Source organism: Anopheles coustani, chromosome 2, assembly GCF_943734705.1.
Source record: "Anopheles coustani chromosome 2, idAnoCousDA_361_x.2, whole genome shotgun sequence".
NCBI classification, from domain to species: domain Eukaryota; kingdom Metazoa; phylum Arthropoda; class Insecta; order Diptera; family Culicidae; genus Anopheles; species Anopheles coustani.
In genome coordinates, this window is record NC_071289.1 from 27,680,324 (window position 1) to 27,693,300 (window position 12,977).

Consider the following 12,977-nt stretch of genomic DNA (forward strand, 5'->3'; position numbering starts at 1 on the left):
TGCCACGGTTAAAAGCGGCGCGGGAATGGAGTGAAATGCTTTGACAAAATTTACAACCTCAATACTGAGGATCTGCCAACGGAAACAGTTTTGCCTCCGCCACAGTAAACAAAGATGCGCGATAGAAGTCACGTAACATCGGACCGGGTTGAGGCTGTCAATGAGTCACAGGATTTATAGGTTAGGTAAATTTGAACGGCCTGACATTGGAGGACAGTGTTTGATTTGGCAGTAAAGCAGTCCATTGTTCCTACAATGGGACATGATGTTTCTGAAAATAGCGACGTAATACACATCACAATCATAAGCACTAGAAACTTCAAAAAGTACAATTGAAAAGTTGTCCTCCTCGGTACAATAACCATTTCCACGGAATGCAGATTTTTTCATGTTTTCGAAATGAGCTAAGGAACTGTAGGCCATGTGTTGGTCTTCTGCTAAACGATTGCTCTTGCGCAATCGCCAACAACAAAACAGATGAATTTCTCATCCCGAGAGAACTCGTTACAAGGGTAAAAAGGAAGTTTCGAACCGGAATGAGCTTTCAATGGCAAGTGAATGTTAAACGTTTGTTAGCATCTAGAACCTACAAACGGAACGGTTACTCTACATCATTTGCCACAAAGTGTCGTGGTTCCCTGAGGCTCCAGTAATTATTATGTGCTGCCAACGGAAGTAAGAGATGAATTGATTTGTTAGTAAATCTATTAGACGACTAACGGAATACGATGGCATATGCACCCATAAACGACAAATATTTGATTTAAACACCTCTTTCAAAATCCATCATAAATGATCATAATTATCTGTTTTTTATCACCTTGCCTTATGGTAAAATATACAAAATATCTTAAACCATTCAGGTTTCAACAAACCGTAGAAATGTAAGGTCACTCTTTTCACATCACGCTAAAGAAAATAGGGGAATAAAATTAAAGCACATTGCCCAATTTTCACCTATGTTCAATCGAAAAAGTACTCGCGATTGGGTCCATGTAGTAGGTGGAAATTGGAAAACTCATTGAATGAAGCTTTTGGATTTTCATTTCAAGTTCGTGTATTTCGTGAAACCTACTTTCAGGTGCATCTTAAAATGAAGCTTTTTAGAAAGAAACGCCTGCTCGTATGCAATAAGCATAAACTTCCAATGCAGCTTCAAAACGGTACGCATTCTGAAACAAAAGTCAGGTTTTAAGCGGGTTTGAATTAGAAAGTAAGTAAAATAAACCTATTTTACATTGATACATACTTGTCGATTCTTCCCATCCTACATAAGCGCCCAGTCGTTCATTCTCAACCACCAGCCAATCGTACAGCGGCTGGAAGTATTCAATCAACGCATCGGCACTCATGCGCCGCTCTCCCGTCAGGACCTCCATCGCATCCGGCCAAGGCTTCGACGAGCCCAGCTCCAGCATCGCCTTGATAGCGTTGCCCGCCTCAACACTCTGGTAGATGTCGCAATCGTTCAGCGTTTTTATCGGATCACCCTTGACGTACTCGCCCGCCTTCTCGCAAGCGGCACGGTGGAACTGGAACTGAATGATGAACGAAACGAAGTAACGAAGGTACTCCACATCAGCCGACACGTGGTACTTGGCCGGTCCGTCTAGATCGGCCTCCGAGCGCTCCACTGGCGGTTCAATGCCAGAGTACTTCGAGCGCATCTCCCAGAACTTGCAGTTGTACTCCTCGGGTTTGATTTCGCCGCGGAAAATTCCCCAGCGGTACTTATCGATGGTGTAAGCGAATGGCAAAAACACGAGCTTGTTCAGTGCCGCACTGTAAAACTGGTTCAGTTTGGACTCCTCATCCAGCACGAAGTCCTTCAGCAAACCAATCTTCTCCAAATGCTTCGGAGTGGACACCGAAAGCGAAAGCACATCACCGACGGCCTCATGGAATCCGGGGTTGGCTCCATCCCGGTACATACTGGGCAGGTGCTGGTACTGCAGGAAATACTGCACATGTCCAAGCTCATGGTGGGCGGTGAAGAACTGATCCATCGTCACACGGGTGCACTGCTTGATGCGCACGTCGTCCGTTATCGAAAACTCCCACGCACTGGCGTGGCACACCAAATCCCGTCCGTCGTCTGGCTTTTCAAGGATACTTTTCTCCCAGAATGAGCTGAAAATTGATGGCATATAAAGGGTATCAACCTCTAAACGCTTGTTTCTTTACCAAAAATTTAACATACGCTGGTAGCTTTGTCATGTTCATCGACTGGAAAAACTCATCTCCCATTTCGAACATTTGAATTGGAGTGTACCCTTGGCGGACCATTTCATCCGTCACGTCCAACAGTTGGCGATCGGGAAACGGGCTGGTGATGTCAGCCACTCCGGCCCAATCTTGCGCCCACATGTTGCCCAGCAAGTGCATCGGAATCGGGCCCTTCTCCGAGACAACCTTATCACCGTAGTACTTTCGCAGCTGATAGCGAACGTTGGCATGAATCTGCTCGTACAGCGGGCGCAGCTCTTCAATCACAGCATCTACCTGCTCCTCAAAGGTGTCATCTTCGTACGCACTCAACCAGTACTCGGCCCCGGATGGATAATCTAAAACGAAATTCAATGCCATCGATCAATCACACGGTTGATAAGTGTTGAAGGTATCATTTCAATCGACTCAACTGTTTAGCCTGGCCGCTTCTCCGTTTAGATCGACATATTTCTGGAAGTCGTCTCTCGTCGGTGCTCCGGCGGCATCGTACCACTGCTGCCAGTAGTACTTCAGTTCCTCGGGGTCACGACTGTTTGCCAGGATCTCCGTCAGCTCCGGCTCCAAGGCAAGATCACACTTACTGCTGTCGTGATAGTCGCACACCTTCACTTTGGCATAGTTTCCCTGCATTGCGTTGATCGCATCCAGCAGCTCGGCGAACGAGTCCTCCGGCAACACCGAGTATCCCAGCTTGGTTAACTTTCGGATCTTACGCTTTAAGTCCTCATCCTGGAAGCTCTCGTAGTCGTACTTGTTCAACGCGTCTGCCACTTCCTTTCAATGGTACGACGAGATAAAACAAAATAATACATTCAAAACGTTATGATCACGTGGCAAGTCACACGGCCCTATCTTTTACCTTGGTGAACACAGCATTCACCGCCGCCACCTCGTTTTTCACAAGCAAGTTAACGTCATTGATATCCGATTCGTAAGCCCACTCCGCTTCGACACCCACGTTACGGCGAGCTAGGATTTCGGCATCAATATGTTCCACATATTGGCGTGCTTCCAACTCTTCCTCGCTCACGTCCACGACGGGTATTTTACCGGCAAAGGCGCAGCACACCAGACCGAGCGCAAGAAACACCAACAAACAGGGTCTCATCATCGTAGGATGAGTTCAATATCGCGTTTAAAACTGGTCTGAAAATGGTCATTTGCATCTGGTTTTATACCCGTCCCGTCTTATCTCTGCGATAAATAGGGTCTACAGCGCAAACGATTGGCACAACTGTTCATGGGAGGTATTAAACTTGTTTGCCTTGATGCCAAATCAATTTGAATGTTATCAGCAATTTTGTAGCAGCTTGGTCTAATTTAGCTCCTATTGATTTTAGACATATCAGAGTAGATAGACTGAAGTCTGGAGCAATATCCAGCTAAAATACATATGTTTATTGAAAAGGACAAATAACGATGTTGTCAGTGTGGCGGGTTGATGACCTTTCCAATTTTGTTTCATTCCCTTGTTTAATAACATTGTATAGATTAATTATCCGATCATTGTTTAGTTTTACAATCAGAATTAGACATTCAAGTGGTTCCACTATCGACTCATTCTAAGAAAGGCCTTCTTTATGGATGCAGATGATGGCACTGATACTGAAACTACTTAGTTTAATATTACAGTTAACAATAGACGCACACAAAATCAAGAGATAACTAAACATGTATATGTTGATACCTCAATGCAAATCGAAAGGCTACGATGTGCAGTATCTTATCTATGTTTGTTGTTGCCGTTAAACGAGCATCATTCAGAATTATTTGTAACTTATAAAAAATTGAATGCGATCAGAAATGAGGCGAAATGAAGCATCCTCATGAATTGAATTAACTCACTGATTGCCAAGAAGAAATTCACTCATTCACTATAACTCAGTTTGTACTTCGCTGCTCCAAACCTCTTTTTTTCTAACAACAAGACTGAATACTGGCAACAATACTGAAATCAACTTAAAATTGTAAATTCTGAACTCATAAACCAGAAACACAGTCTCGACCTAGCAATAACTCATCATGATTGATAAGGCATATCAGTAGTATGCTCATCAGCATCCTCATCTGCAGATCCCCGTCAATTGAAAAACTCCGCAAATCATGGCTGAACTACGAGTAAAATTCAAGCCCATCTTACCATCAGATTCTGTTCCAATAACAACTTCAATGCGTCCAAACTGATAGTTTTATATTTTTTATTCAAAATGTTCATCTATACAGCAACATGATACCACAAAATATCACAATTCAGATATTTTCGCAATTTTTTCCTGTCACATCTTGTTTTTATACATCAAACAACTAGTTTTGACTGCGTTTGGACTACATTTTTACCTTATTAGAAGCGGTATTACATTTGAAATAAAACATGCTTTCGTGCATGAACCGACTTCAACGTTGTAAAAAAACCAAATCTGTTCTGATGCAACTGATGCTAAGGTGTATGTTATTGTATGTGCTTCTCAATCGTAAGCTAAAAATATGGAATATTATATTTTATTGACCAATCTCAATGAACGACCTCATAACAGAATAATATTAACATCTTGTTGATGGAATTTCTTCTAAGTTATAAAGAAATCTGTTCTGAAAACGATTAAAGAATGGTTTGTAGGTAAAGACATGATTCTGGCGCTTAAGCAGCTTCACATTCTGAAAGAAAACGTTCAATGTCGGTTCAACTTTAAAGTACCATGAAAATATGTTTTAAACTTACTGAGATTTGCCTCCCATCCAACGTTGACCCCGAGGGCTTTGTTTTCTTTCACCAACCAATCTTGTAACGGCTGGAAGTATTCAAGCAGCGCATCAGTACTCATCTTTCGTTGGCCGGTAAGCATCTCCAGCACATCAGGCCATGGTTTCGATGATCCCATCGCCAGGATTTCCTTCAGCGCGTTACCCGCTACGGTGCTCTGTGAGATGTCACAGTTGTTCAGCGTCTTCTCCGGATCTCCCTTGACGTACTCGCCCGCCTTCTCGCAAGCAGCCCGATGGAGCTGGAACTGCATGACAAATGACGCCAAGTATTGGACGAAGTCCGCTGAAATGTATCTAATAGAGCCGAAATCGAAATCACTCTCACTGCGCATCACCGGCGGCTCAACTCCAGCGTACTTGGAGCGCATCTCCCAGTACTTGCAATTGTACTCCTCAGGCTTAATTTCGCCACGGAAAATTCCCCAACGATACTTCTCCATTGAGTATAGGTACGGTAAGACTACTAATCTTTCTACCGCCGTTTGATAAAGCTGGTTCAGCTTTGATTCTTCGTTAAATAAATTCTTTAGTAGACCTATCTTTTGCAAATATTTGGGGCTTGATACTGATAGCGAGGAGCCCCGGGCAAAGGTCTCAAAGAATCCGGGCATTGCTTCGTCTCGATAAACACTGGGTTGATTCTGGTACTGGAGGTAATACTGAATGAATCCCAATTCATGGTGGACAAGGTACAAGTCCTGCTTGGTTATACGCGTACACTTGCTGATGCGAACGTCGTCCTTTCTGTAGAAATCCCACATGCTAGTATGACAAAAGTAATTGGCATCTTCCCGTTTCTCGATGATACTCTTTTCCCAGAAGGTTCTAGATGCAAGAAAAAAAATAATATGATGTGAAAAAACAGAATGTTCTTTACCTCAGCATGTCAACCGGTTTTACTTACGGTGGCAGTTTTGTCATATTCAGCGATTGGTAGAACTCGTCCCCAAGCTCAAACATTTTCCTCACGGTGTATCCTTGCCGAACCATTTCCTCGGTGATATTGAACAGCGCCTTACCGGAATACGGTGCTGAGATGTCCATAATGTTGTCCCATTTTTGACCGTGACTGTATCCCAGCAGATGGATTGGAATTGGACCCTTCTCCGAAACAATCTCGCTGCCATACTGCTCCCGAAGCTTGTAGCGAACATAGGCATGAAGCTGTTCGTATAGAGGTCTGATTTGTTCGAAGGCAGCATCGACCTGAGCCTCAAATGAATCGTCTTCGTAGGGGTGCAGCCAGAGTTCGGCACCAGATGTGAAATCTATACAAGATGATAATGTAAAAAAGTTATTCCTGCTGTTGAAACGTTCACTCAAAAGATACCCACTATTTAACCGTGCTGCTTCGGCAATGAGTGTGATGTATTTATCGAAATCTTTGCGCACCGGTTTACCAGCAACATCGTACCATTGCACCCAGTAATGCTTGAGCTCCTCCGGATCTCGGCTGTTTGCCAGCCTTTCTTGTACCTCCTGTTCTAGGGTGAAGTTACAATTCAACATGTTCTGATATTCGCATACTTTTGCCGTGTCGAAGTTCTTTTCCATGCGAGCAACCGCATCGAAGTGCTGCTTGAATTTGTCCTCATCCAAGACCGAATAACCCAGATAACTCAGCTTCTTGATTCGACGTTTCAGGTCGGGATCTGTGAAGCTGTTGTAGTCGTACTGCCGCAGTTCTTGAGCTATTTTCTGGAAAATTATAGGTAAGAAAGAGGTACTTAGTTTTCATTTTCCTATCTTAACAACACATATTTCATAAGCCTAAAATTTACGCTAATGTTAGCAATGGTTTCTTGAATGATTTCAAAAATTACCATATAAAAACTTTTATGATACTTATGGTATACACAATTTGTGTAATCCACCAAATGGTAAAATTTTCCGACCGAGCAACGAAACCGTAAAACATTATTTTTTATCTTCAACCGTAAAATATTGCCTTTGACCTTCTGATTTCTTCTTTGACTGTATGTTTAAACTAGACTTATTTGACTTTTTTTTTCTACTTCCTGTTTGATGAGCGAAGCATACACATACCTTGAAAAACTGTGCAATTTGGGTGTTCCCCTCTTGACGCCGCTTCAGTGTTTCATCGTTGCTGTTCGAAAGATAATCCCACGCAAGATCAGCTTCCTTGGACTTGTGGGCCAATATCTCCGGTTCCAGATTAGCCAAGTAACGTTGGGCAGCTTGCTCGGTACGTTCTACCTCGGGTTCGCTTGGTGCCGCAGACACGGACGACACCGCCACTATGACACAAAAAGCTTTAACTATGACCAGAGCCATTTCACTATTCCGACACGGACGACAGCCGAATGTCGACTGAACTGAACCCAACCGGTGGAAGCACGCTTTTATACGCAAACGGTCACGAAATCGTTGTAATCGAATATTGAAGAATCATAACTTGAAATGCGTGCGAAAATGAAATAAAACTAACCGTATAAAGAAGAATACTCAGCTATTATTCCTAAAGGAACTAAATTCTACCGCATGACCGATCATAACGGTGACGAAGTGGTTAATCGTTGTCCCCCTTTTCTGCATATCCTCACCTATTTGGATAAAACATTTTAGAGATTTTTTCTACAAAGGTTCTACGAAGAGAAAATGGGGTAATATAGGCCTAAGCGTATATCTGAAAGACATAATAAGATAAAACGAGTTGAATGTTAAATGTTATAATGTTTTAGAAATCTTCGAAAGCATTAATTTTTCGTCATTGATGAGTAATACGATGAAATGCATCATCAAGACAATTTTTCCAACAATTTCCGGTGAATGTTGGAAAATGGAGACTTGAAATACCGTATACGGTATGGCTGATTCAAAAACTCTAAAAGCATTGAGCTTTGTTTTTGATTGCAAAATGAGTTTTAGAATTTTAAGGGTGGTTTTGACTCCACCTTCCGCTATATTTGGTACGCTATATTAGGGCACTAGGATCACTGAAGCAAGCAGAGACAGATCATTCATCTCGTTTCAATCACCCATCAGCTTTAAAAAAGAAATAGGAGAGAAAGCAGAAGGAAGAAAAAGGAGGTAAACGAAAGACATGCCCAAGACACACAGTTGTCTGCACACGTAAACAGGTTCCCGAATCGTAGAAAGGATCAAGTTTACTTCCACCACCCGTTAGAGGATAGCGGAAGATCAATTTACCGATGTTAGCCAACCTTCTCGCATTGCAAACAATAAAAAAAACAAGTTAATCTAGTTTAAAGAATTAAATGGGAAACATAGCAAAGACAAACACCGCTTATTTCGGCCGGCCAATGAACTCATGTTATTGAACTTGGAACGATTTCTTCAGCTCAACTTATCTGGATGCCGTATTTGTAAGCAAATGTACTAGCTACTGCTGGAAGGAAAAAAATCTACTATTAATTTACCTTGACAATGAATGTTTGAATGATAAAAGAGCTGAATCGGCGTAGAAATAAATTCCCTTGTGAAGAAAGGTGCTCGATCAGCTGTTTTTCTGGGTTTTATATTTTTCCTGGGCCTATACCAATCACCTATTTTTGTAATTTTTTCCCAAAATCTTTTATGAATAGACCAGATAAAAAAAAACAATGACCTTTTTTTTAAGCTTTCGGGTGATAAATTATTTAGCTTATTTTATCAAAAGAGAAACTTTGTACTATTAAATGTTGGTTTGAAAATGTTTGTTAAGAGGGAAAAGATCAGTCATTTGATGCCGATAGCTGGACACCAACTTAACAGAACGCAACCAGTTCCACCACGTCTCAATTCACTAATGACCACCACAGCATTACAATCGAGTCTTGTGGGAGGAAAGCATTAGATTCAACAAAAAACGCACCCCAAACAATAAAGTAGCTGATAACTAGAAGGTGACACTTGGAGAGTGGGAGGGTTGTGGAGCAGATTGGGGAAGGGATAGTTGACCTAAATACATTGAATTCGCTGATTGTCACTGTCAACTTGCAAAGTGCTATGATCCAAACGCGTTAGTCTGGTTGAAAGTAGATTCTATGTCAAGGACGTAAAACAAATTTCGGATGAAATTTAATGCAGCAGGTTTTTGTAAACTTTTTCAATGTTACATTCGATAGTTATCAATTGAATACAATTAACCTTTAGACATAAGTCACAGTTTTGTGCTTTTAAAATTTAAACCTCTCACCTTTATTTATTTTGCTTTCTCGTGGTGCTGCAAAACAGAGCATACAAAAAAGTTTTCGATGATTGCTTTATGTATAACTAATCACTTACTAGGTGCCTCCATTATGTACAATAGGTTTGCGTCATCGAAGCTTCTATTTCAGATTCAAATTATATTGAAAAACATTAAAGCTTTTCAAGCGAATTTACATACTGAAACGAAATCAAAAATACATTTTCTGTGAGTATCATTGTGTTGTTGGAAAATTAGCTCGAACTTACTGAGATTTGCCTCCCATCCAACATTGACCCCGAGGACTTTGTTCTCCTTCACCAACCAACGGCCGGAAGTATTCAACAAAAGCGTCGGCACTCATCTTTTATTGATCGGCAAAAATTTTCGTCCATTCGAGATTGCCTAAAAAATTAATCGGAAGGAAGTTCGGCTTCGTTGGCCTTCCGGGCGCTGGGCAGCCTGCTCAGTTCGTTCCACCACGGTATCGCTGGCGACCACCATTACAATCAGCATAACCACTATGAGTACCACACGATAAAACTTATATTAATGGAGACATTTTGCTCTTAGCCAGTGGACGAAGTCCGGAAGAAGACTGAACTGAAATCAGCTAGCGCGAGGTTCCGTTTATATGCACACGGAAAGCATAGCTTGCTAATCGGTTGTTTCGTAAGTTAAAATAGCAAACATGAGAAAGATTCATACCCGAAAAAAAAACCCGACGATTGTATCGTTGGTGCGTTATTAAGATGTTGAGTAGGACAACCAGTTTGAGACATGCCAATTTTAAAACATACATAAGCAGATGAGATTGGCAATTATGATTTATTGAAAAGTGTCTCAATTCCAGATTTATTTGATAAACAATTACCCTGAGCCATGTTGTGTGAGATGTGATGGGTATTAGGCTTAGTTTGATAGTTCCAAAATATGGTTAGTACTTGTTAGTGCAGATTAACCCTGCCTAAAAAAGGTATTATTATTGAACGATGTAAACGTAGTAAGAAGAAAACGTAACGCATAGGCAAAATAGAGCCGCAAAAAACCCGTTCTTGAATAATAGTCCCGATGCTGCCAAAACCATATCTAGAAACACGTTTTATGTTTAATCCTTTCCAAATCATTGAAGCAAATCAACACCAAGAAGAAAGTGTTGAGCTTTAACCAAACAATACGAAAACAGTTCCGCAACCTAAATCCCAGGCGAGCGAAGTGAATATTTGATTAATGTATTTACCGTGAGGTTTATGACCTACATAACAGCATCCAATGTCAGCTGACCAGTCATAATTTTACTAAACTCCATTCAAGGGTGCGCCTGGGGATTGATATTCTTCCCTGAACGAAATGGGCATGGTTCGTCCGTACAAACCGGAGTAAAAACGAACTCATCACATTCGGCGCAATATTCCTTGTACACTCCGCCATCGCCCGATGGATCGCACACCGCGTGAGTACTCTGTTCGTAAGTGGTGGGCTGCCCTGAAGCACGGTTTTGGCCGCAATCCACGGATTTGTCGGATGAACAAGCCGAGGACAGTGCACTGGCACGTTCCGCCAGAGTGGGAATGAACGTTGACTCGATGGGAACGCGTTCATAACTGGAACCCGCCAGGTGAGCCGACACCGGGAACAGCTGATGATCCTGCCGAATGTGCTGGTCTAGGGGTTTCGAAATGTTATGTGACTCCTGCGGCAGACTGTTGCAGTTCACATCCAGTGGAACGTCTATCTTAACTTTACAGGCGTGCTAAAGAAATAAAAAGGAATCAGAATAAAGAAAACGGAAAGTGAATCAGTTTTGCGAACCGAAATTGTGTTCGAATGCGGTTGCACAGGATAACTGTGATATGATAATTGATTACTGAATGAGGGATATGAAATGCAACAGGATATCATATATTTCATACAGCCGCTACCGGCCAGCTCTGTCGTACGCTCCTCGAACTTTGTCTTGTAAGCCCGATCGTTGGCTTCTGTGCCAATACGTTCAGCTTTCGCTCCGATTCGCTCGTCTTGTTCGTTGCTGAACAAGGTGACTAAACCAAGCTAAACAACTCGCGAAGGTTTATAGAGCATCAAAGTCAAGGTGTATAGTTTTGGTGTCAAAAAAATAAAAAAATAATGGCCGTCGTAATGGCAGTAGAATTGATGGAAGTAATAATTTTCATACGCATCATTAATCACTTGAAAAAATCTTTTACAAATACACAATTTGGTCAATTCTACTGCCATTACGACGGTCTTTGATTTTTTTATTTTTTTGACACTAAAACTATACACCTTGACTTTGATGCTCTATAAACCTTCGCGAGTTGTTTAGCTTGGTTTAGTCACCTTGTTCAGCAACGAACAAGACGAGCGAATCGGAGCGAAAGCTGAACGTATTGGCACAGAAGCCAACGATCGGGCTTACAAGACAAAGTTCGAGGAGCGTACGACAGAGCTGGCCGGTAGCGGCTGTATATTTCTTGTATGAGAAACGCCATGGTAGCAGAATAAAAGCGTGAATTTCTGAATATGAGAAACTAACTTGTACCCCGAGCAATGCTCGGTAAAGAAGGGATTGAAAGAAGAATTATGGTTTTAACTGTTTCCTTGGGAGATTTGTTTAAATTTAATAGTTACAATAATAGCATATTTCATATTTCATGCACCTTGACATATGTGTACATGATTGCTTTGTTTGTGTTGGTAAAACTGAGTTTTGTAAAATTTATGATGATTTAAAAAATAAATGATCAAACAAATCTTCAACAACATATGTAGAGTGCTTAAACTTAATGGGTGGAAAGTTTCAGAATCGACGGTTCAGTATTGGTCGAGTTTTTAGTGTAAACAAACCTCCAAACAAATAAAGCTAAAATCTATAATAGAGAAGTAAATACCTTGGATGAAACTAAACCGGTAGGCTGTCTGTCTTGGGTCTTTACAGGATATATGTAAGTTCAAAGAATTATATCTTACAAGATAATATTATGGTTTGATAAAGTTCACATACAAGATACTATAAGAAGCCAACCATGGGATGAGACAAATTTAACGTAACAAGGCAATGCTGATAACGATGGATTCCCTACTTGAATATAAGAAACCACTTTATCGCCAAAAGAAAACTTTGTAAAGATGGATTGGCAAACACTAGACAACAAATATAAAAGGGATGGTGTTAATGGCCAGGAGGTGGCGGACAGGCATGGTGTTCGAAATTGCGACACTCACCTCTTCGTTCATGCTCATATCATCACTCAGTAGGAACTGATGCAACGTCGTCGAGATTGGTGGGGTCTTTGGCCCACGGGAAGTTGGTGAAGATATGGGGACTGACGGTTCACCCGACATTGGTGATGACTGACATAGAGAGGCACTTTCGCTTCCCGGTACATTGCGTTGACTTCTGCCAACGGTACCAACATAAGCTCTGTCGTCACGATCGGCGTAGTAGTTAATGGCCGTTTTTTCATTTATGGACGAATCGCCCTTTTTTCCGGAACTAAGTGGAGTCATTTGCCCATGGGGATTTGGCGAATTTATGGGAACCGTTTCACTCGGAAAGGGTGTTGACTGGCGATGGTAAGCCCTTTCTACTTCCATTTCTTCATCATGGGACGAATCGTACCACTTGTAAAAACTCCGATCGTACGAACGTATAAGCGATTCCAGTTGATCCAGTCCACCGAAGTCGTTGCCGCGTTGCCTGTTTGATTGGTTTCGTTTGATTCGATGGTCATGTTCCTTGCGGCGTATAAAGTCCCGCTCACGACGTTCACGCTCCATAAACGAATTCTCCTCCTCTCGAAGCTGACGTCGCTTTTCGCGCTCTTCCAACTTC

General features: G+C 41.8%; 2 protein-coding genes across 2 annotated transcripts; both read right to left on the reverse strand.

Moving 5' to 3' along the window:
- Positions 1-1,155: 1,155 nt before the first annotated feature.
- On the reverse strand, positions 1,156-3,337 carry LOC131264169 (angiotensin-converting enzyme-like). The gene is made up of 5 exons (XM_058266457.1): positions 3,089-3,337; positions 2,640-3,003; positions 2,201-2,564; positions 1,250-2,130; positions 1,156-1,172 (listed from the first exon to the last, which is right to left on the reverse strand). Exons 1-5 carry the CDS (start codon positions 3,335-3,337, stop codon positions 1,156-1,158), a joined length of 1,875 nt encoding a protein of 624 aa, XP_058122440.1.
- Positions 3,338-4,867: 1,530 nt separating this feature from the next.
- Positions 4,868-7,287, reverse strand: LOC131264170 (angiotensin-converting enzyme-like). Its single transcript, XM_058266458.1, has 5 exons — positions 7,039-7,287; positions 6,327-6,690; positions 5,897-6,260; positions 4,949-5,817; positions 4,868-4,884 (listed from the first exon to the last, which is right to left on the reverse strand). The coding sequence occupies exons 1-5, from the start codon at positions 7,285-7,287 to the stop codon at positions 4,868-4,870; spliced, it is 1,863 nt and encodes a 620-aa protein (XP_058122441.1).
- Between the last annotated feature and the right edge of the window lie 5,690 nt (positions 7,288-12,977).

Coding starts and splice junctions, on each gene's coding strand:
- LOC131264169 (XM_058266457.1), bottom strand. CDS start 3,337: ATGAGACCCTGTTTGTTGGTGTTTCTTGCGCTCGGTCTGGTGTGCTGC. Junction 3,004..3,088: donor TGAATGCTGTGTTCACCAAG/GTAAAAGATAGG, acceptor TACCATTGAAAG/GAAGTGGCAGACGCGTTGAA. Junction 2,565..2,639: donor AGAAGCGGCCAGGCTAAACA/GTTGAGTCGATT, acceptor ATTTCGTTTTAG/ATTATCCATCCGGGGCCGAG.
- LOC131264170 (XM_058266458.1), bottom strand. CDS start 7,287: ATGGCTCTGGTCATAGTTAAAGCTTTTTGTGTCATAGTGGCGGTGTCG. Junction 6,691..7,038: donor AAATTGCACAGTTTTTCAAG/GTATGTGTATGC, acceptor ATAATTTTCCAG/AAAATAGCTCAAGAACTGCG. Junction 6,261..6,326: donor CGAAGCAGCACGGTTAAATA/GTGGGTATCTTT, acceptor CATCTTGTATAG/ATTTCACATCTGGTGCCGAA.